Source organism: Gorilla gorilla, chromosome 1 (genome assembly GCF_029281585.2).
Source record: "Gorilla gorilla gorilla isolate KB3781 chromosome 1, NHGRI_mGorGor1-v2.1_pri, whole genome shotgun sequence".
In the NCBI taxonomy this organism is placed as follows: Eukaryota; Metazoa; Chordata; class Mammalia; order Primates; family Hominidae; genus Gorilla; species Gorilla gorilla.
Genome location: NC_073224.2, coordinates 129203695 through 129225740, shown reverse-complemented (window position 1 = coordinate 129225740; position 22046 = coordinate 129203695). Strand labels below are relative to the sequence as shown.

The following is a 22046-nucleotide window of genomic DNA, read 5'->3' as shown; positions in this document are numbered from 1 at the left end:
TTTCTTATGGCTGCCTTACTTTAATCTCTTAATCCTGTTATCTTCGTAAACTGAGGATATAGGTCACCTCAGGACCACTGTGATAATTGTGTTAACTGTACAAATTGATTGTAAAACATGTGTGTTTGAACAATATGAAATCAGTGCACCTTGAAAAAGAACAGAATAACTGCGATTTTTAGGGAACAAGAGAAGACAACCATAAGGTCTGACTGTCCACAGGGTCGGGCAAAATAGAGCCATATTTTTCTTCTTGCAGAGAGCCTATAAATGGACATGCAAGTAGGGAAGATATTGCTAAATTCTTTTCCTAGCAAGGAATATTAATATTAATACTCTGGGAAAGGAATGCATTCCTGGGGGGAGGTCTATAAACGGACTCTTTGGGAATGAATGTCTGTCCTATACAGTTGAGATAAGGACTGAAATACACCCCGGTCTCCTGCAGTATCCTCAGGTGGGGAAAAACCTGGCCCTGGCAAATTTGTGGTCAGAGTGGTTCTCTGCTCTTGAACCCTGTGTTCTGCTGTTTAAGATGTTTATCAAGACAATATGTGCACCGCTGAACATAGACCCTTATCAGGAGTTCTACTTTTGCCCTTGTCCTGTTTCCTCAGAAGCATGTGATCTTTGTTCTGCTTTTTGCCCTTTAAAGCATGTGATCTTCGTACCTACCCTCTGTTCGTACACCACCACCCCTTTTGCAATCCTTAATAAAAACTTGCTGGTTTTGAGGCTCGGGCAGGCATCATGGTCCTACCAATATGTGATGTCACCCCCGGCGGCCCAGCTGTAAAATTCCTCTCTTTGTACTCTTTCTCTTTATTTCTCAGCTGGCTGACACTTATGGAAAATAGAAAGAACCTATGTTGAAATATTGGGGGCAGGTTCCCCAATAGCCTTGCTGAGGAAATTAAATTTATATTCAAGTGCTATTTCTTTATGGCACCAAGGAACAAGTATTTCAAACAATACTAATGTAACAGTACCAGTTCTATGTGTTTCAAAATTATTATTCTCATGAGTGTTAGCTTTCTTAAAAAATCATTTTTTTTTTCAATTGGATCTAGACATCTTATCTTTCACAGCTCAAGACGGATTAACTCAGAATCACAAACTCTTAATGCATAATGAGAAATATAATGATTCCTAGGGCCAGGCACTTGTGTCTCTGCTGGTGCTATTGCCTCAATGCAGGAAAAGCTATGTAAGAATTCACTGTGAGGCCAAAACTGCTTCCTAAACATGGATACCTACCAGGTATCTGAGCTGGGAGTGCTGCCCAGGTCTGGATGGGTGGGGAGTGTTTGCAACAAGGACTGTGCCTTGCCAGCCTCAGTGACACAGTGTCCAAGGGCCCCAACTTAGCAGCCCCCTGCTGACCACCTGATTTCTGTGGCCTAATAGGGATGTGATGAAGTCTACCTGTTTACTCAACCCCAAACCACACATTATCCAGGTGGTTTGAAACTTTTTTGATACACTGGGTTCATCCTCTGGAGTCCTAACAATGTTTTAGCTAATTTACAAAAAACAAAACAAAACAAAACAAAACAAAAAAACTACTTTTTTTGCAGCACAACAGCCTGGTTTACATTGCAAAATGATTTCTCATTAAAGGTCTATCATCTATTTCCATATATCCATTATTATTTGTAATATCCTTTAAACAAAGCAGTCAACCCCAGGCTAATCCATTGCACAACTCTTTTGAAAGTCTTCCTTCTACCTTGAAAGAAGAAAGTTGGCAGGTTGGACATTGTTCTCGTGGAGGTTGTACCATGGGTCACATATCACAGTGTGACTTCAAAGGCCACTGGAGCCACCGTCTCATACTGAAGAACACACATGGGTCAGGAGCCAGGTCCAGGTCCAGAATGGTGGACCTGGAGAGGGGAGGGTCCCTGCCTGTGGTCCTGTGGGGAGCCCTCAGGCTCCTCTCTGGCCACCATCTTCTGACCTCCCTCCTCAGCAGGACAGGGTTCTGGCTTCTCTGAGGGACAGGTTCTGTGGCAGGCCAGGTGTCACTAACACAGGCCTCCATAACAACTGTTTCAGTACTGACTGAGTGGTGAAGTTAAATATTAAAAGCTGAAAAAAGCCAGTACCTTTATACAGAGGCTGGATGTAACAAAAGCCCACCAAGAGTTTTGCTTAGGCCTTTCCTGGGCCTTAAAGCATGACAAAACAACGAAGGAATTCTTAACAGGACCTATTTAGAATTAAACAAGTTTTATTGTGAGTCTGAAGAAACTCCCCAGGCCTCCACAAACAAGCTTATTGGGCGTCTGAAGGAACTCCCCAAACCTCCGTGATTTAGCAGGAGACAAGATAAGGGTAATCATCCCCCGCACCTGGACCCATTTAGATTAAATAAATAGACTGAGGCTCCAGAATAAGGTCCTCAGGACCCAGACCTCAGTTACAGATTAAAGAAGTTAATCACTTATGTCTTTAGATGAATGCACACTTACTTGTAGACATATAGCTTAGAAGGTATATATGCTCTGGAAAACTTTGTAATATTGAGTTGGTCTGGTGGTAATTTCTAGGCCTTCTCCCTGTAACCGGTTGCAGAAATAAAACCTCTCTTCCTCCCCATTTGATCTGCATCTCGTTATTGGGCCTAGAGAAATAGCAGCCGGACCCTCAATTTGGTCTGGGAAGTTCTTCCATCCTCCCTCGCCTGCTTCTGTGGCCACTGCACTCACTGTTGCTGTTGCTGTTCTGGTCTCTGTGAGGTTCACCTAGTGGACTGGCTGGACATTTCTAGGGGGCACCTCAGATACCTCACCAACTTGCTGGATCTGATCCTTGGATTTCGATTCATAAATTGTGCCAAAATACGAAGTGGCTAATTTACACAGTACTTAGCCAGATGACCGAAGGACTCAGTACCCAAAGGCCCCTAACAGAAAAACACAGACCACATTTCCTTTACTCTGGCCCTTTTCCTGGGGGTCCTTCCTATACCACTGACACTGTTCCTGTGTAGGCGGGGCTAGAGGGGAGACTAAGCCCTCGGAGTAGCTTTCGGATCAGAGGAAGTCCTGCTCTTACAGTGACAGGGGCTGAATTAAATTCCCAGGTTGGGACCACCACTTTTTAGTCTGACCCCTGCAGCCGGAGTCTCCAAAAGCCCTTGGGAACTCGGCAGCGGAGAGAAGGCTGAGGGACACCGCGGGCAGGGAGGAGAAGGGAGAAGAGCTTTGCTCCATTAGGATCTGGCTGGTGTCTCAAGCGCACAGCCAAGTCGCTGTGGACCTAGCAAGGGCTGGATGGACTCGTGGAGCCTCAGGGCAGGGTAGGGAAGCTGGCGAGGCCGAGCCCCGCCTTGGGCTTCTGGGCGCCCTGACTTCGCTCCCGGAACCCTCGGGCCTGGGAGGCGGGAGGGAGTCTTACTGAGTGCAGCCCCAGGCGCCCTCTCCCGGGCCTCCAGAATGGCGCCTTTCGTGTCGTGGCGGGCCGAGGGGCGGGGTCGCAGCAAGGCCCCGCCTGTCCCCTCTCCGGAGCTCTTATACTCTGAGCCCTGCTCGGTTTAGGCCTGTCTGCAGAATCCGCACCAACCAGCACCATGCCCATGACACTGGGGTACTGGGACATCCGCGGGGTGAGCGAGGGTCCGCTGGACGGTGGGACGAGGGCGCAGGGGAGGGAAGTGCGAAGCAGCTGCGGGACGGGCTCTAGGGACCGTTCCTCTTCAGGGCGGCCCCCCTCAGAAGGGCCTGTGCATGCCGCTGTGTGTGTGTTGGGGGTGTGGGCGGGTAGAGGAGGCAACGGGTACGTGCAGTGTAAACTGGGGGCTTCCCTGGTGCAGACAAAGTCAGGGACCCTCCATCTCTGACACGACCTGCGGGCCATCTCTCCCAGCTGGCCCACGCCATCCGCCTGCTCCTGGAATACACAGACTCAAGCTATGTGGAAAAGAAGTACTCGATGGGGGACGGTAATGGCACCCTCGTGTTCGGGCTCTGCCCACTCACGCTAAGTTGGCACCAAGCAACCCATGGTGGCCACCTGTGGCTGCCTCTGCAGGCCTCCCCTGCTGGAGCTGCAGGCTGTCTCTTCCCTGAGCCCCGGTGAGGGAGCCCTCTGGCCTTGCAAGGCAGAATGCTGGGGTGGGATGCTGGGTCCCCTATCTAATTGGGACGGGTGTCCCTTAGGGCTTGCCTAAACCCTGGAAGCCTTAGCTGTGTGGGGTCCAGAGCCCTCAGCGGGATTCTTTGTCCCTGAACCCTGGGATGTGGGACTGAGTGGTCAGATTCTAGATCCACCTGTCTCAGGGATCTTGCCACTGGCTCCTTGGGAGGGTCCCTGGGAAGGAGGGCTGGGCTCTGGGGAGGTTTGTTTTCACTTCTTCCCCACCACAGCTCCTGACTATGACAGAAGCCAGTGGCTGAATGAAAAATTCAAGCTGGGCCTGGACTTTCCCAATGTAGGTGCAGGGGAAGGGGCGGTTTTGGGGGAAAGTGCGACCTGTCTCTGACTGCATCTCCTCTCCCCAGCTTAGAGGTGTTAAGATCAGGAGTCTTCTGCCCAATTCCTCTCACTCCTGGCTGTCTAAACAGTCCTTCCATGATGTTCTGTGTCCAACCGCATTCGTTCATGTGACAGTATTCTTATTTCAGTCCTGCCATGAGCAGGCACAGTGAGTGCCGGGTCTCCTCTCTACTCTTGCTTATGGGAAGGGGATGCTGGGGAGCCTGGTGGCCCAACTGAGCTTCGCCGGTTTCCCATCCATCCAGCTGCCCTACTTGATTGATGGGGCTCACAAGATCACCCAGAGCAACGCCATCTTGTGCTACATTGCCCGCAAGCACAACCTGTGTGAGTGTGGGTGGCTGCAAAGTGTGGGGGGAAGGTGGCCTCCTCCTTGGCTGGATTGGGGTGTGATGCTCAGAGTGTCTGTGTTTTGTGGGTGGCAGGTGGGGAGACAGAAGAGGAGAAGATTCGTGTGGACATTTTGGAGAACCAGACCATGGACAACCATATGCAGCTGGGCATGATCTGCTACAATCCAGAATTTGTGAGTGTCCCCAGTGAGCTGCATCTGGCAGACTTTGGATTTGGGGCCAGGACTCTTGCATTCCTGCACACACTGGTCTTAAGTCCCTGGTACCACTCATCCTCCAAGTGCTTTCCCATACTATCAGCAGTTATTCTCACAACTCCAATGTCATGTCAACAAAAGCAGAGGCAATTCCCACCAACCTTAGGACACGATCCAGGCATCCCAGGGTAGAAATTCAGTTCCTATATGGTAAAGTTTGTGTTCAGAATCTCCTTCATCACCTCTGGCCTCTGGCTTCTGTCCTGGGTCATTTCTGTCAGCCAGTTCATATCACCTGCCTGCTCCTAGAATATGCAGACTCAAGTAGAAGACTCAGGAATGTAATGGCACCCTCAAATTGCATCTTCTCCTCAACAGTTTTCTGAGTGCTGTCATTGACATGCACAGGGATCTGCGCATTTTCATAACAGACAGCTCAGAGGCAGCCAGAGGGCCTTTATTCCTCTCCCTCCTTCCTTTCAACTTGAACTTCTCATCTCCCTGGAAACTAGTCAATGTTCATTGTTTTCTTCTGCCACCCCATTAGAAGGAACTTTCTGCTTTCCCTGAGCTCCCTTAGTTCTTTGCATCCTTGATTCTGCTGGTCTGGATCCAGAGGCTGCCAGGTGCTTGGGCGCTCCTGGGGCTGACCCAGAGGCTATTGGGAGGTCAGTGAGGACAGATTCAGGGACAGCATCTCATTCCTCTCTGCCTTCTGATCACTTTAGATAGGGTCTGGCACTCAGTCAGAGTCTAATAAATGCTGATGTATCCAATTGAGGCCTGGGCACTGCCCCAGTTCCAGCTTGGGGAAGATGGCTGCTTGCCTGTGGCCAGCCTGGGCCGTCCACAGCCCCGGGGAGGCCACGTCTGTGCGGGGAGATTTTGTCCGAGGGTGGTGACAGCTGTTTTCTGCCTCAGGAGAAACTGAAGCCAAAGTACTTGGAGGAACTCCCTGAAAAGCTAAAGCTCTACTCAGAGTTTCTGGGGAAGCGGCCATGGTTTGCAGGAGACAAGGTAAAGGAGGAGTGATATGGGGAATGAGATCTGTTTTGCTTCACGTGTTATGGAGGTTCCAGCCCACATATTCTTGGCCTTCTGCAGATCACTTTTGTAGATTTTCTCGTCTATGATGTCCTTGACCTCCACCGTATATTTGAGCCCAAGTGCTTGGACGCCTTCCCAAATCTGAAGGACTTCATCTCCCGCTTTGAGGTGATGCCCCCATCCTCCTTTCTCTTTGATGCCCCTTGTTCCGTTGCCTCCTTTCAGATGCTTTCCCAGTCCTGGAGCTACACATAGAATAACTCGCATGTATTGAGTACTGGTTTCATGCCACGAACCGTGCCCAGCACATTATACCTATTGTGTGAAATTTGAATTTTATAACATTCCAATAAGGTAACAGAATTATCTCACCCATTTTAGAGATAAGGAAACTGAGAATGAGAGGGTCAGTCCTTTGCTCAGGGTCCCAGAGCCAGTGGAGGCTGTGCTGGGCTCCCTGTGAGCCTCTGGATCTATGGGTGGCAGTCAGGGCTCTCCCATTTGTGACAGAAGAAAAAGCCTTAGGCTTCACCTAACCTGGGTTTCACAGCCCAGGACACTTTGGAAGAGGCAGAGAACTTCATGACCATAGATGGAGCTGGCAATAGTAGGACTGACACAACGGTGGCATTGATGTCTAGTACTGAACCCACAGGCAATATTCATAGCTACCTCCAGAAGCTTTGCACGATTGGACCCCTGTGTGGGGAATCCTGAGAGCCAGGGCTGTGGCTGTAGCTGGATTAAGGTACATATGTGGGTGCCCCTGTTGAAGGAGTATATGTTGAAATGCCCGGTGCTGGGGCACTTCCTTACTCCACCTCTCTTCTTTTTTTTTTTGTGATGGAGTCTTGCTCTGTTGCCCAGGCTGGAGTTCAATGGAGTGATCTTGGCTCACTGCAACCTCCACCTCCTGGGTTCAGGCGATTCTACTGCCTCAGCTGCATGATTAGTTGGGATTACAGGTGTGCACCACCACGTCTGGCTAATTTTTGTATTTTTAGTAGAGATGGGGTTTTGCCATGTTGGTCAGGCTGGTCTCGAACTCCTGACCTCAGGTGATCTGCCCACATCAGCCTCCCTCAGTGCTGGGATTACAGATATGAGCCGCTCCTCTTCCTCTTTTTTCCCTCCAGTGTTCCACGTGTTCCCCCTGTGAGATGAGTAGCATACTGATTTTACTCCTATTCACCGACCTTCTCTGCATGAGGCAGGGAGCGAGGCACAGTGGGAGATGTATAGATGACTGCCCCATCCTGGAAATGGGTGCAGTGAGAGGCCTGCAGGCAGAGCAGCCTGTGAGGTGTGTGTGGCACCACCTGGCTACCAGGCCCGGGGCCTGCCCCTCACTCACGGGGAACCATCCCTCACCCTTGCTGATCTTGTTTCAGAGCACAAATCCTACTTTAGTACAGATCCGGGAATTTGAGGCATTAGTCCAACGGGCTTCTGAGCCTAGAATCTGTTTCCCTTTCCCACTCCCCATCAAGAAATCTGCTTGCTCAGCTAGTTCCCATCAGCTCTGGTTCTGGTCCAGGCTTAGTGGCCTTGGAGTTATGTAAGAGGTGCTGGGAAGGGAGGGGTGGAGGAGAGCTGAGGTCTATGGCCTATGACATGCCAGGGTCAATCAGTTTGAGAACAGGCAGTCCTGGATCTTTTTTTTTTTTTTTTTTTGAGATTGTGTCTTGCTGTTTCCCAGGCTGGAGTGCAGTTGCATGACCTCAGCTTACTGCAACCTCTGCGTCCCGGGTTCAAACAATTCTCTGCCTCAGCCTCCCGAGTAGCTGGGATTACAAGTGTCTATCACCACGCCCAGCTAATTTTTCTATTTTTAGTAGAGATGGGCTTTCACCATGTTGGCCAGGGTGGTCTTGAACTCCTCACCTCAGGTGATCCACCCACCTCGGCTTCCCAATGTGCTGGGATTACAGGTGTGAGCTGGATGTTTTTGAATACCTTATCTGGGCATTCAATCCTGGTAAGATTGTGCACAGCACATCTGAGTGTCATGTAGCCTGATCTGCAGCAGGGCTGGAGATGCCATGGGTTAGGGCACAGTGAGATTTTGCCCAGGTATTAGATGGAGAACTTTGGACTTTCTGCTTTAAGGGGAATGATTAGAGCCTAGTCTCGCCTTTGATTTTCTTGTGCACTGCCACCCCCCATTCCACTTTCATCCAGGTTTTACTGAGACACTGGGTGAGTGTGTTCAGAGCCCCTTTGTTCTGCTGGAGTTCCCTTCTGTGTCTCTATACCCAGACAAGCCAAGAGCCTCCCTGTGGAAAAGGAGACTGTGCAGTCAAGGAGTGACAGGGCCTGGTGTGAGGGGTGGTGGGGCAGAAGAAGAGAATTTGGCAGAAAGAGGCCAGAACTGGAGAGAGACAGAACCAGTCTACGTTGCAGCTCTGTCCCCCTTAGTAGCTATTTGAGTGTGAGGAAGTTACTGAACTTCTGTTTCCCACATGAGAAATGGTGATAATAGATTCAGCCTTGCAGAGTAGTCGAGTGGGTTTTCTAAGCTTATGTTGTAATTTCTCTTGGGTACAGAGCACCGAGCACCGTGTAGAATCTTCATAAGTGTTAGCTGTTACTGTGGTACAACATTACTTAAAGGAAGTTGGAAGAGTTAACTCCACAGATCTGGGGACCCTAAGAGGCTGTGTGATGCCTCAGCACTTGAGCCCACGTGGAAAGGCTGTGGCCAGGGCCCTGACCTGCTGTGTCTGCAGTGGGGTTGTCCCAGCCCTCATGGGCAGCTGACCTTGAGTTCTGGCCTTATTTTCCCCCCTCTCAGGGCTTGGAGAAGATCTCTGCCTACATGAAGTCCAGCCGCTTCCTCCCAAGACCTGTGTTCACAAAGATGGCTGTCTGGGGCAACAAGTAGGGCCTTGAAGGCCAGGAGGTGGGAGTGAGGAGCCCATACTCAGCCTGCTGCCCAGGCTGTGCAGCCCAGCTGGACTCTGCACCCCAGCACCTGCCTCCTCTTTCTTTTCTCCTGTTTCTTCCCATCTTCCCATCTTTACCCCGAAGACTTCATTGCCCCTCTTCACTTCCCCTAAACCCCTGTCCCATGCAGGCCCTTTGAAGCCTCAGCTACCCACTATCCTTCATGAACATCCCCTCCCATCATTACCCTTCCCTGCACTTTAGTCAGGCCAGCCTGACCGTCCTTCCTGTTAGTGGTTCTGTCTGCTTTAAAGGGCCTGCCTGGGCCCTCGCCTGTGGAGCTCAGCCCCGAGCTGTCCCCGTGTTGCATGAAGGAGCAACATTGACTGGTTTACAGGCCCTGCTCCTGCAGCGTGGTCCCTGCCTTAGGCCTACCTGATGGAAGTAAAGCCTCAACCACATTTGCTGTGTGCCTTGTCTTATTTGCTCCTGGCCATCTACCCAGACTGTCTGTCTGTCTGTCACTGCCTCTTCCAAGGGACTGGCTGGTGATCCTGGCAGTGGCTGGGTTCTAAAAGATTCTGCTGGGCATAGTAAGGCGCTTGAGAATTCTTGCTCCCATTCCTGAGAGACTCAGAGCAGGAAGCCCCATGAGGCACTGTGGAAAGGATGTCTCTTTCTTGGCCTGGATGTCCCATTCATTCATCCAGCCGTATTGAGTACTTTCCATAATTGCACAGAGCTTGTGTCTCATTGAATAGGACCCCAAGGGGGTGGAATCTCCATCAGAGAGAACCAGGGTCCCTTTTACCTTCTCCACTATATGACTGCATCACTTCTGTTAGGTCTCCAGGACCCAATCTCTATTGTTTTTCTCAGATGGCTTCCAGGTACCCTCTCCAGGCTTGCTGCACAGCTGTCATCAGGACGTTCTCTCAGGGTTTACTTCCTCTCTTTCCTGGGTACCTGTGAGAGAAATGTCTTTAGTCCTTGCATAACTGAAAGTGCCTTTACATGCTTACTGAATACTCTGGCTGATGATTTAGTCTGTTCTCACGCTGCTAATAGAGACATACCCGAGACTGGGTAATTGATAAAGGAAAGAGGTTTAAAGGACTCACAGTTCCACAGGGCCTGGGAGGCCTCATAACCATGGCAGAAGGCGAATGAGGACCAAAGTAATGTCTTACATGGCAGCAGGGAAGAGGGCGTGTGCAGGGGAACTCCCACTTATAAAACCATCAGATCTTGTGAGACTTATTCACTACCATGAGAACAGTATGGGGGAAACTGCCCCCACGATTCAGTTTTCTGCACCCGGCCCCCACCCTTGATACCTGGGGATTATTACAATTCAAGGTCAGATGTGGGTGGTGACACAGCCAAACCATATCAGCTGGGGATAGAATTCTATGATGAAAACCTTCAGACCTCTAATAGATTTACTCGCTCTTTTCTAGAATTGAGCATTTCTGGTGAGTAGGTGGATGCCAGTTCTGACAGCATCCTTTGCTTTTTAAAAATTATTATTATTTTGAGAGGGAGTATTACTCTGTCACCCAGGCTGGAGTGCAGTGGTGTGATCTTGTCTCACTGCAACCTCCTCTTCCCAGGTTCAAACGATTCTCCTTCCTCAGCCTCTCAAGTAGCTGGAACTATAGGCGCACACCACTGTGCCCAGCTAATTTTTGTATTTTTGTTTTAGAGACAGGTTTTCACCATGTTGGCCAGGCTGGTGTCAAACTCCTGACCTCATGATCCACCCACCTAGGCCTCCCAAAGTTCTGGAATTACATGCGCGAACTTCTGCGCCTGGCCATATCTTTTGCTTTTTTACTTAAGCTTTTTCTGTTTATCATTCTGAGGTCTATAATTCCAAAGGCCGTGTGGGGATCTACAGGTTGATCTCTTCCTGACTCACATCATTGCAGGAACTTTCTAAGCATAGGCTTCCTCCACCCTGACAGCAATCCCATATCTTTATCTGCATTGCATCTTCTTGAAGTAATTTAAAATCTCACTGGAGAGTGAACTGCTTCAGAGGAAGATTCTCATAGCTTAGCAGTTCCTAAGCTGTGATACCAGAAATAGTTGTTGAGTCTGTGGGTCAGGTATTCACGCAAGGCTCAGCAGGGAGCACTTGTTACAAATCAACAAAGGTCTCTTCTCCAAAAACTATATATCCAAAAATACAACTCATTAAAAAATGAGTCAGAATTTCAACAAGCATTTCCCAAAAGTGAATATCCAAATGGCCACTAAGCTCATGAGAAGGTGCTCAACATCATTAGACAGCAGAAAGTTAAAAACCCCTAAGATCCTACTGTATCCCCACTAGAATGGCTGACATTGAAAGGACTGACAATTGTTGGTGATTTATGGAGTAACTGGAACTGTCATGCATTGCTGGTGGGAAAGCCACTTTGGAATACTGGCACTGTCAACTAGGGCTAAAGATACATCTACCCAGGACCCAGAAGTCCTACCCTACAGGAATGAGTCCTAATGGATTCCAAGAACCAGGTATAATGATGCCAAAAGCAGCTTTATTTTAAATAGCCAATAACTGAAAACAATCCAAATTCCATGAACAAATGAACTGTGGTTTATCAACACAATTCCATCATTCGTATAATGGAATACTTACTCTGCTATAATGAAAATAAATGTGCTAACACTATGTGCAAAAACATGGATGGGTCTCACAGATGTGTTGAGTAAAAGGATCCAGACAGGAGAAAGGACACACGATCTCATTCCACTTACACGAAAATCAGGGGAGGGAAATGAGTCCATGGTATCAGAGGTCAGATGATTGGTGACCTTGATGAGAACTGGAAGGTTGCCTATTGAAGGCTCCTGGTGCAGTGCTGTAAGTTTTCTCTCTTTATCTGGGAGGTGATTCCAGAAGAGTATCCAAGTGGAAAAGCCCACAGAGTAGCACACTTAAGGCCTGTACACTGTATGTGTATTCACTTCAATGAAAAGCATGCACATATGTCTTACATTATTTGTGTGCTTGTGTTGGTTTGCTTTCCCTCATAAGATGTCAATGTCATGAAGGCATGTGTTTTTGTATCTTCTTGTTCACTGATGTAACGGGTGTTTGCATATCACCTAGCACAGTCCTTGAGCATAGTAGGTGCTCACTTAATAGTTATTAAGCAAATTATAGGTTCATCTTAATGGTGTGATTTCAAATTCCCTTTAGATTTTTATTCATGCCTACTTCTTTGGATAGGTGAGACTGGTGTGCATGTATACTCTTAGATTCTACCATTTTTTCTCTTTAACATTTTACTTCTCTTTCTTTTTTTGAGACAGAGTCTCACTCTGTTGCCCAGGCTGGAGCACAGTGGCGCAGTCTCAGCTCACTGCAACCTCTGCCTCCTGGGTTCAAGCGATTCTCGTACCTCAGCCTCCTGAGTAACTGGGACTACTGGCATACACCACCACACCTGGCTAATTTTTGTATTTTTGGTGGAGATGAGGTTTTGCCATGATGGCCAGGCTGGTCTCGAACTCCGGGCCTCAAGTTATCTGCCCAACTCTACCCCTCAGAGTGCTGGGATTAAAGGTGTGAGCCACTGCGCCTGGCCTAACATTTAACTTAAAAATCTGTGTATGGGCTGGGCTTGGTGGCTGATGCCTGTAATCCCAGCACTTTGGGAGGCCAAGGCAGGCAGATCACGAGGTCAGGAGAGCGAGACCATCCTGGCTAACATGGTGAAACCACTTCTCTAGTAAAAATACAAAAATTAGCCGGGTGTGGTGGCTCTTGCCTGTAGTCCCAGCTACTCAGGAGGCTGAGGCCGGACAATCGCTTGAACTTGGGAGGTGGAGGCTTCAGTGAGCCGAGATAGTGCCACTCCTCTCCAGTCTGGGCAATAGAACAAGACTCTGTCTCAAAAAAAAAAAAAAAATCTGTATATGTTGGCAGTCTATATGCATGCCTACTTCTAATATTGATGGCTATCTCACATTAGTTCCTGTGGATTAACTATAGTTTGCCTAGTCATTCTTATGCTGTGGTGTATGTGGATTTTTCTAACTTATTTATTTGTTTTTAGAGCAGGGTGATCATGTTTTGACTAATTCCTTCCCATTTTTGGTGACTTTGAGTAGATCCCCAAAGGTGATTACTATAAGGTAAAGGGTGAGACTGGTTTAATGGTATTATAACAGATAATTTGATTGCTCTCCAGAGAGAATAATTTATGGTGCCACCAGCAAGGGACAGTACACGGACATTTCTGCACTATTTTAGACACTTAGGAGATCGCAATTTCATCTTACGATTTTTTTTTTATAAGAACACCTTCAAATATTCTGGCTGGGCATGGTGGCTCATGCCTGTAATCCCAGCACTTTGGGAGGCCGAAGCCGGTGGATCACTTGAGGTCAGGAGTTTCAGACCAGCATAGCCAATGTGGTGAAACCCTGTCTCTACTAAAAATACAAAAATTAGCCAGGCGTGGTGGTGGGCAACTGTAATCCCAGCTATTCAGGAGGCCGAGGCACAAGAATCGCTTGAACCTGGGAGGCAGAAGTTGCACTGAGCCAAGATCGTGCCATTGCACACTGCACTCCAGCTTGGGCGACAGAGTGAGAGTCTACCTCAAAAACAACAACAACAACAACAACAAAAAGAATACCCTTAAATTTTCTACCTTCACCTTTTTTGTTTATAGGTTGTGCATGTTTCTGCCAATGAATCACAGTCTATGAATCTACTTGTTCGTGAATCTCCTGTATAAAACTCTCTGTTTACCCATTCTCTACCGGTGGCTTAGTCATCTCCAGGAGAAAGATTAAAGAATGATCTTGTGGCAGTAAAGGCTTTTTCTCCCATAGGCACAATGTAATTAATTGTGATTTTGTTCTTGGTTTCCTGTGGCATAATGTGATGGTTAGTTTTCTGCGTCAACTTGACTGGGCTAAGGGATGCTCAGATGGCTGGTAAAAGTATTGTGTTTGTGAGGGTGTTACCAGAAGAGATTTGCCTTTGAATGAGAAGACTGAGCCAAGATTTCTCTCAGCAATGAAGGGGGCTTCCAACAAACTGTCAAGGTCTAGAGAGAAGAAAAAACAGAGGAAGGGTGAATTTGATCTCTCTGACTGGGACATCCATCTCCGCCTGTCCTGGGACCTCCACACTCCAGGTTCTCTGGCCTTCAGACTTGATCAGGGACTAACACCATCGCCTCCCACCCCCACCTTTGTTCTGAGGCCTTTAGAGTCACACTGAATGATACCGCTGGCCTTTCCCACTTCTCTGTCCTGCAGCCAGCTGATCATGGGACTTCACTCCAAAATTATGTGAGCCAGTTCCCACAAGAGATACATAAATTTGTAAATAAACACACAAATTTCCTACAGGCTTATCTTAGTGGCATCACTTCAAATTTTGAAGAACCTTGACTAGTACATGTAGCAAAAAAAAATACACGTGGGTCACCATCATCAATAAGTAAGTTTTATAAAATCAAACACAAGATAAAACGCTGCAGCATATCTATTACCTGGGTTTTTTTCTATATGGAAAGCACTGTCTGAGATGCCTCACAGTAAACTCCAAGGAGATTTTGAGGGAAGATATTATCTTTCCTGGTAAATCTCCTTGTTGATGATCATTGTTTTAAAGTCTCCAGAGATGAAAACATCTGCTTGCACATTTTGCTGATTCATTTTGGGTGAGGGTCTCTGGCACGCTTGGAAGGGTGGGTGAGCAGTGGGAAGGGGGCTGCGTCTGGTGACTAGCATCACTCATATCCATGTCTGTGGCAGTCATCAGGTGCTTATTATATATTTGACTTTTGGCCACCCCTCTGGGGGTGTTAAATGCAGGGAGGGTCTAGTCAAGCCATTACAAGTTGGCAGTGACTTGTAGCAACTTTCTACACACCCTTCTCAGTCAGGGTGGATACCTTTTGAAAATAAGTTCAGTTCATCCTGCCTAGCTTTGCCCCAGCAGCTCTAGAAGAATTACCCGATGGTGCTGGGCTCAGGCTGCCTGGCTCTGGAGCAATGTGCTGAGAGCTGCAGGGGAGGCCTGCTGTCTGACTGGCAGAGAGAGTCCCACCACTCCCTACCCTGTACCCTGGAAGACCAGGCTGCCCAGCCTGTCCACCTAGTAGACCGTTTGCCTGCCCAGTTCTCCTTCTCTCATTCCTGATGTGCAGCTTGATGCCTGCATGGGCTGTGCCAGCTGAGATTGTCTCTAGGTCCTCCCTTCTGCCAGCTGGTGTCCAGGGAAGTGGGTCCTCTGGCCTGCTTCCTGCCAGCCAGAATTTCGAGAACCTTGTTTCTCCCACTGCAGCTTTTGACCCTGTCCTGGATCACAGACTAGGGTTTCTTAAGGTCAGCCGTACAGAGATTTGGAGGGCAGAATTCTTTGTTGTGGGGCGCTGTCCTGAGCATCGCAGGGTGCTCAGCATCCTACCCATCCTCTACCCACTAATACCACGGGCGCTTCCTGGTGTTTACAATTAACAAAGTCTCCAGACAGACCTACATGTCCCCTGAGGGGCAAAATCACCTTCACTTGAATCACATCCAGTGGTGTGCTGGATGGACACTAGCATTAAAAATATTAATAATAATAAAAAGATTCATAATGTAGCTCATGTAGTTAATTCCTTTTAGATGGAACATTTACTTAAGTTAATAATATAAGTATCATTAATACCTAACAATATGGGTATATGTATATGTAATTTTCTTGTTTACCTTTTTATATTGATCTAGCGTCAGAGTTTGAGAAATTGTAGAAAGATTAGAAACGACTCTGATTACCCTAGATACTAATGTTTCCACATGGGCTTTCTGCCCCCCAGAGTACCCTCTGCCCCTCTTTCTCCTACCCCCGCCTTTCTGTCTCTGTCTCCCCCAGCAAGCTCCCTATGAGCACAACACCATTATAAGAAAAACACTATTTTCTTTTCTCTGAGGTAGTGTTCCTGATGTTTGGATTCAGGCTGATAAGTGACAGTGATTTATAATCATCCTTGCCTGTGTTGTCCTTCCCACGTTAGGTCATGTCTGTAGTTGATGACAATCTGTGTCATCCATGCCATTTTCAAAATTTTTGAAAACATATCCAGCCTAATGCTGAGGATAAAATGCCCTTTTGTGTTGCTATTTTTCTGTATCACGCTTTTTGTACTTCATTCAGAAGCTTTATCTCTTAACATGTTTTGGCCTGTTTGTGTTTCTTCCACTTGGTGGTAACATCAATTAACATAGAGTTTAGAAAAATGTTTCCCCAATTTAAAAAATCACTTGTACTACATTTTCTTTCTTAGTTCTGATTTGTATTAACTTATAATTATATTTTTTGTTTTTGTTGTACTAATGCTGTGTTAATTACCTAAGTTTTTTTTTGTTGTTTTTTTTTTGTTTTTGAGACGGAGTCTCACTCTTTCGCCCAGGCCGGAGTGCAGTGGCACTATCTCGGCTCACTGCAAGCTCCACCTCCCTGGTTCATGCCATTCTCCGGCCTCAGCCTCCCGAGTAGCTGGGACTACAGGTGCCTGCCACCATGCCCAGCTAATTTTTTGTATTTTTAGTAGAGACAGGGTTTCACCATGTTAGCCAGGATGGTCTTGATCTCCTGACCTCGTGATCCGCCCGCCTTGGCCTCCCAAAGTATGGGGATTACAGGCGTGTAGTTACCTAACTTTTAAGAGAATAAACTATTACATATAACAAGCAAATTGGTTAAAGTTTCAATATTTCTCTTAAGGTAACTTATTGCTTCCACTTCTTTTTCCATCTCTAACTTTGTGCTTGTTCTACTTTCTTGAAATTCTAGTTTGTTTGCCTTATTCTTGGTATCACAGGCATGTTGGAAAAATGTTTTCTCAATTCAAATTTGGTAGCATCTTCAAATGGTGATTTTTATTTTCTTCTTTTCAGATTGAAGAAAAGATTCTTTATATTTCAGATTTCCTAAGTTTACCCAAACAATATTTAAGAGACTTTAATACATTTCCATGAATTAGGATACATTTTATTTTGTCTGTCAGTATTTATTTCTAATAGATTAGTTTTTAAAATTCTGACAACATGTTAGGTAGATTTTCTGTTAATTTGCCTTGAGAATGTAAGAATGTTGTCAGAAGAGACAGAAGGAATTATGAAATCCAGTCCAGAGGTCCCATTACAGGCCCTTGGTAAAGTGGGACCCAGTGCATTTTGACTGTCTGGCACAGCATTGTTTTAAAAATTAAAACTTTTCCACATTTTGCAGTTCAGACAGCACATACAAATGCAGAAGTCCAGGCCCTGTCGGGACTGAGTTTCTGTGTGGTGACAACTGGCTACAACCCCTTCCTTCTGAACACTTGCAGCTTCCCTCATCCCTGCTGCTCCTGATCCCCGTCCACAGACCCACTTTCCCCGCTGGTGTGATCCTTGTGGCCACTATGGCAGCTACTTTGGAGAGCCGCTAGTCCAGTCCTTCCCGCCTTCTGCAGAGCTGTACTCCTGCTTCTGAAGAAGCCACCTGGGGCCTGGCCTTCTTTCTGGCTCCTCAGAGTCCTTGCAACAGCAGGCACTACTTCTCTCTCCTGCACTCAACCCCTCTCCCACTCCACTGCCTCTCAGTGTGCCAAAACATGAAGATGTGTCCTGATTTTCAAAATCTCTCCCCTGAAGTTCCCACCTGATATGTAGTTGGAGATGGGCAAATACAGTGTCCTTGAAGCATCATTTTATTCATAGTGCCTGGAATGTAGTAGGCTCTCGACAATTGTTGTTTCAATAAAGGAATGACCAAATATATTAATACTGTAAAAAGTAAAGTAGAGGTTCCTCTTCAAAGAGACTTTTCTCCCCATCTAATTAAGAATAAGTCGTAACTTCTCTTAGAAGCAAAATTTATTCAAAGACCGGTGCTGATATTCTGAAATATCTGCTAGCTGTAATAAAGAAATTAATGTACTTTATGTTCTTAACTCCCACAATTTAGCCTAAATACTTGCCCTGGCATGCTTATACTGATCCAAACAAGCATGAGGTCATAGCCTGTTCCTCTTCCTTATTTGAAGGTGTTTTTACCTTTCTCAGCATTCCACAAGTGAGTTCCCCCTTCCTTTGTTCTCCTCTGCCTCTGCCTCTTTTAAAAAGTTCTAAGTTGCTAGCCAATCAGGACAAATACAGAATGTGAGGTCCCATTCCAGCCAGTGGAAACTGGACACAGCAGTAGGGTGGACACATCAAGTTATAAATGACCCTTTCTCCTTTGTTCAGTGTACTCTCGTGGTAAAACTGCTGGCGAGTGTACCCTTTCTGCAGAAAGTAAAAATGGCCTTTGTTGCAGGAAGTCAGGGACCCCGAACGGAGGGACCGGCTGGAGCTGCAGCAGAGGAACATAAATTGCAAATATTTCATTTTAATATGGACATTTATGAGTTCCCAAATTAATACTTTTATAATTTCTTATGGCTGCCTTACTTTAATCTCTTAATCCTGTTATCTTCGTAAGCTGAGGATATAGGTCACCTCAGGACCACTGTGATAATTGTGTTAACTGTACAAATTGATTGTAAAACATGTGTGTTTGAACAATATGAAATCAGTGCACCTTGAAAAAGAACAGAATAACAGTGATTTTTAGGGAACAAGAGAAGACAACCATAAGGTCTGACTGCGTGCAGGGTCAGGCAAAATACAGCCATATTTTTCTTCTTGCAGGGAGCCTATAAATGGACATGGAAGTAGGGAAGATATTGCTAAATTCTTTTCCTAGCAAGGAATATTAATATTAATACTCTGGGAAAGGAAAGCATTCCTGGGGGGAGGTCTATAAACGGACTCTTTGGGAATGAATGTCTGTCCTATGCAGTTGAGATAAGGACTGAAATACACCCTGGTCTCCTGCGGTACCCTCAGGCTTACTAGGGTGGGGAAAAACCTGGCCCTGGCAAATTTGTGGTCAGACTGGTTCTCTGCTCTTGAACCCTGTGTTCTGTTGTTTAAGATGTTTATCAAGACAATACATGCACTGCTGAACATAGACCCTTATCAGGAGTTCTATTTTGCCCTTGTCCTGTTTCCTCAGAAGCATGTGATCTTTGTTCTGCTTTTTGCCCTTTAAAGCATGTGATCTTCGTACCTACCGCCTGTTCATACACCCCCTCCCCTTTTGCAATCCTTAATAAAAACTTGCTGGTTTTGAGGCTCGGGCGGGCATTACGGTCCCACTGATATGTGATGTCACCTCCAGCAGCCCAGCTGTAAAATTCCTCTCTTTGTACTCTTTCTCTTTATTTCTCAGCCAGCTGACACTTATGGAAAGTAGAAAGAACCTACATTGAAATACTGAGGCAGGTTCCCCCAATATCTGGCGCACCAACATGGTTTTCTTTTTCCTAAGTGCATGTGGGAACCTGATTCCCTTTGGTAGGTGTGGAGAAACGTTCATCGGTCCAGTCCTCAGAAATGCTTGTTCGGCTCCCTGATGATTGGTGAATTTTCTATGTATTGTCTCGGGTAACTATGGGTCACATGGAGTCTAAACATTATGCTTATCTCTGCTATATTAAACTCCTGTTAAAACAGGGTGGAGTTTGGGTGCCCATGGAAAATATGGTCACCCTATTCAGGGTGTTGGAAGAACACTGTCCTTGGTTTCCTGAAAAGGGAACATTAGATGTGGAACTATGGGATCGCGTTGGTGCAAAATTCCAGGAACTGGTCCCGTCAGGAAATTATGTTCCCTTCACTGTTTGGGGTGACTGGGCCTTGGTATGTGCCATCCTAATGACATACCAATCCTGTGACCCCCTGCAGTTGCCACAGTTTTCTGAATCTGGCGACCTTCTACCTCTTCCACAGCTTTCCTCTCCCACTCGGGCTTCATTATCTGCTCAGCCTCTCCCTTCACCTACTCCTCCCCCATCTAATGATATTGAGGATTCAATATCTAACTCCGGTGACTTTGGCTTAATGTCACCCTCTGATGATCTTATTTCTTTTCATGAAGACCTGATACTTGTAGCTCCCATGGCCCCGACTCGGACAGCTCTGCATCATATCTATGCTAACTCTTCCCTTTACAAATCTTTGCAGGCTTTGCCTCCAGAGCCATCTAATGGCTCCAGACCAAACTACAATTTACCTGTAATTCTGCAGGCCCTCCCCCACCGCAGCCCCTCACCCTCCTGTCATTTCGGTCCCTCAACCAGTCACTTTGCCATTCACTCAACCTGCTTCTCTGTACCCTTCTTCACACATGGACGCCCCTGCCACTCTGGTTGCACAGGATTTCCCAATAATCACCAGTATGCTTCTGTCTCTTCTGCTCCCCCAATGCCCCTTTCTCACACTCTCATACTGGTCCGACCTCCTCAACCTCAGTTTCCCTTATCTACACATACTTTTACTGTCACTTCTATGCCAACTCCATCTCATGTGCCTGCTCTTGAAACTTCCATGCAATGCTTATTACCCCAGAACAAAGAAACAAGTGGATTAGAGGCGTGGGCTTATCCGGTCGCGCTGGAACCTCCCAATGCTCAAGGGGTACAAGTGCGTTGATATGCACTGCTCAATCTTACCTTTTCAAAAGAATTCAAGGATGCTTGTGCTCAGTATGGTCATGCTTCTCCATATGTTAAAATGGCATTACAGACTCTTTGTACTGAGGTCATTTTGCTTCCTTCAGAATGGGACCTTTTGGCAAAAGCTGTTCTAACTCCATCTCAGCATTTACAATTCTGTACCTGGTGGTCAGAGGAGGCCCGTCTGCAGGCTCAGCTAAATCGGGTTGATGGCATTCTAATTACTCAGGCTCAGCTCACAGGCTCTGATAATCACTCTGACACTACCGCCCAATTAGACTTTGACGCTCTCACCACGGAACAAGTAACAAAGTTGTGTATGACAGTTTGGGATAAACTAGGTGCCCCAGGCCAAGCTCCTGTTTCTTTTACTACTGTTAAACAGGGTCGCAGTGAATTACATCTTGATTTTTTGGCTAAATTACAAGATGCTGTTCAAAATCTGTCTCTGATGATTACGCTCAAGGTATTCTCCTTCATATGTTAGCTTTTGAGAATGCGAACCATGAGTGTAAAGTGGTCATGCGTTCTGTCTAATGACAAAATTTACCTGATCACGAGGTGTGCCTGCATATATTAAAGCTTGTGAAAGCATTGGATCAGAGACCCACAAAGCTATTCTGTGGGCACGGGCCATGAAGGATGGCAATCAAACTGGCTTGACTGAATTCTTTTCTTGGAGCCTGCTATAATTGTGGTCAACTTCATCATACCCAAAAAAAATTGCACTGTTAAAAGTGGCCAAGCTAGCTCAACAAACATGGCCAAATGCTCTTGCTACTGTTTGCCCTCATTATCGTAAAGGTAAACACTGGGCAAGTACTTGCCACTCTAAGTCTGATATAGATGGCAATCCCTTGCCACAGAACCAGGGAAATGGGAAGCAGGGCCAGTCCCAGGCCCCAGTATCAAATGGGACACCTCAGACTCAGACCAATATTGTGTTTCCGCTTCAAGCGGTCCCAATACAGCCCCCAGCACAGGCAAATTTACCTACAGCCAACCCAGATGGGTCCCAGCCGCTTCTTCTGTCTCAGTACAATGCTTGTCTACCTCCACAGTAGGCGGCAGGGCAGTCAATCTCTGTAGTACCACTCCTCTAAATTTACTACCGAATTCTTTGCCTTTAATTGTCCCCACGGGGGCCACTGGCCCTTTACCTCAAGGCTTGGTGGTCCTGGTGTTAGGTAGGGCATCCACCTCTGCTAAAGGTATCATAGTTCATACTGGTCTCATTAATTCTGATTCCTCTGATGAGATTAAAATAATCGTGTCTGCCGAGGTTCCTGTTTCCATTCCGGCCAGTGAGTCAATTGCTCAACTACTTTTACTACCTAATATGTTTTAAACAAAGGAGATAAGACAGGGGGCCCTGGGATGGGCTCTGGCGGTGAAAAAGCCGCTTATTGGATTAAAGTAATTTCTAAACAACAGCCCACCTGCACCATACATATTAAAGGAAAAAAGTTTGAGGGCCTAGTAGATACTGGGGCTGATGT

At 46.8% G+C, this 22046-nt stretch overlaps 1 protein-coding gene across 3 annotated transcripts; it reads left to right on the top strand.

The window, feature by feature from the left end:
- The first annotated feature begins 2992 nt into the window (after window positions 1-2992).
- Window positions 2993-9444, top strand: GSTM1 (glutathione S-transferase mu 1). Of its 3 annotated transcripts, NM_001367593.3 has the most exons (9): window positions 3286-3304; window positions 3543-3610; window positions 3871-3946; window positions 4371-4435; window positions 4746-4827; window positions 4926-5026; window positions 5972-6067; window positions 6155-6265; window positions 8892-9444. In NM_001367593.3, exons 2-9 carry the CDS (start codon window positions 3575-3577, stop codon window positions 8979-8981), a joined length of 657 nt encoding a protein of 218 aa, NP_001354522.3. In that variant the 5' UTR covers window positions 3286-3304; window positions 3543-3574; the 3' UTR covers window positions 8982-9444. The 3 variants fall into 3 exon arrangements, with proteins under 3 accessions (XP_063558817.1, NP_001354522.3, XP_018868747.3); XM_063702747.1 differs by having other exon boundaries at window positions 2993-3610; XM_019013202.4 differs by lacking the exon at window positions 3286-3304 and having other exon boundaries at window positions 3552-3610; window positions 3818-3946.
- Window positions 9445-22046: the final 12602 nt, after the last annotated feature.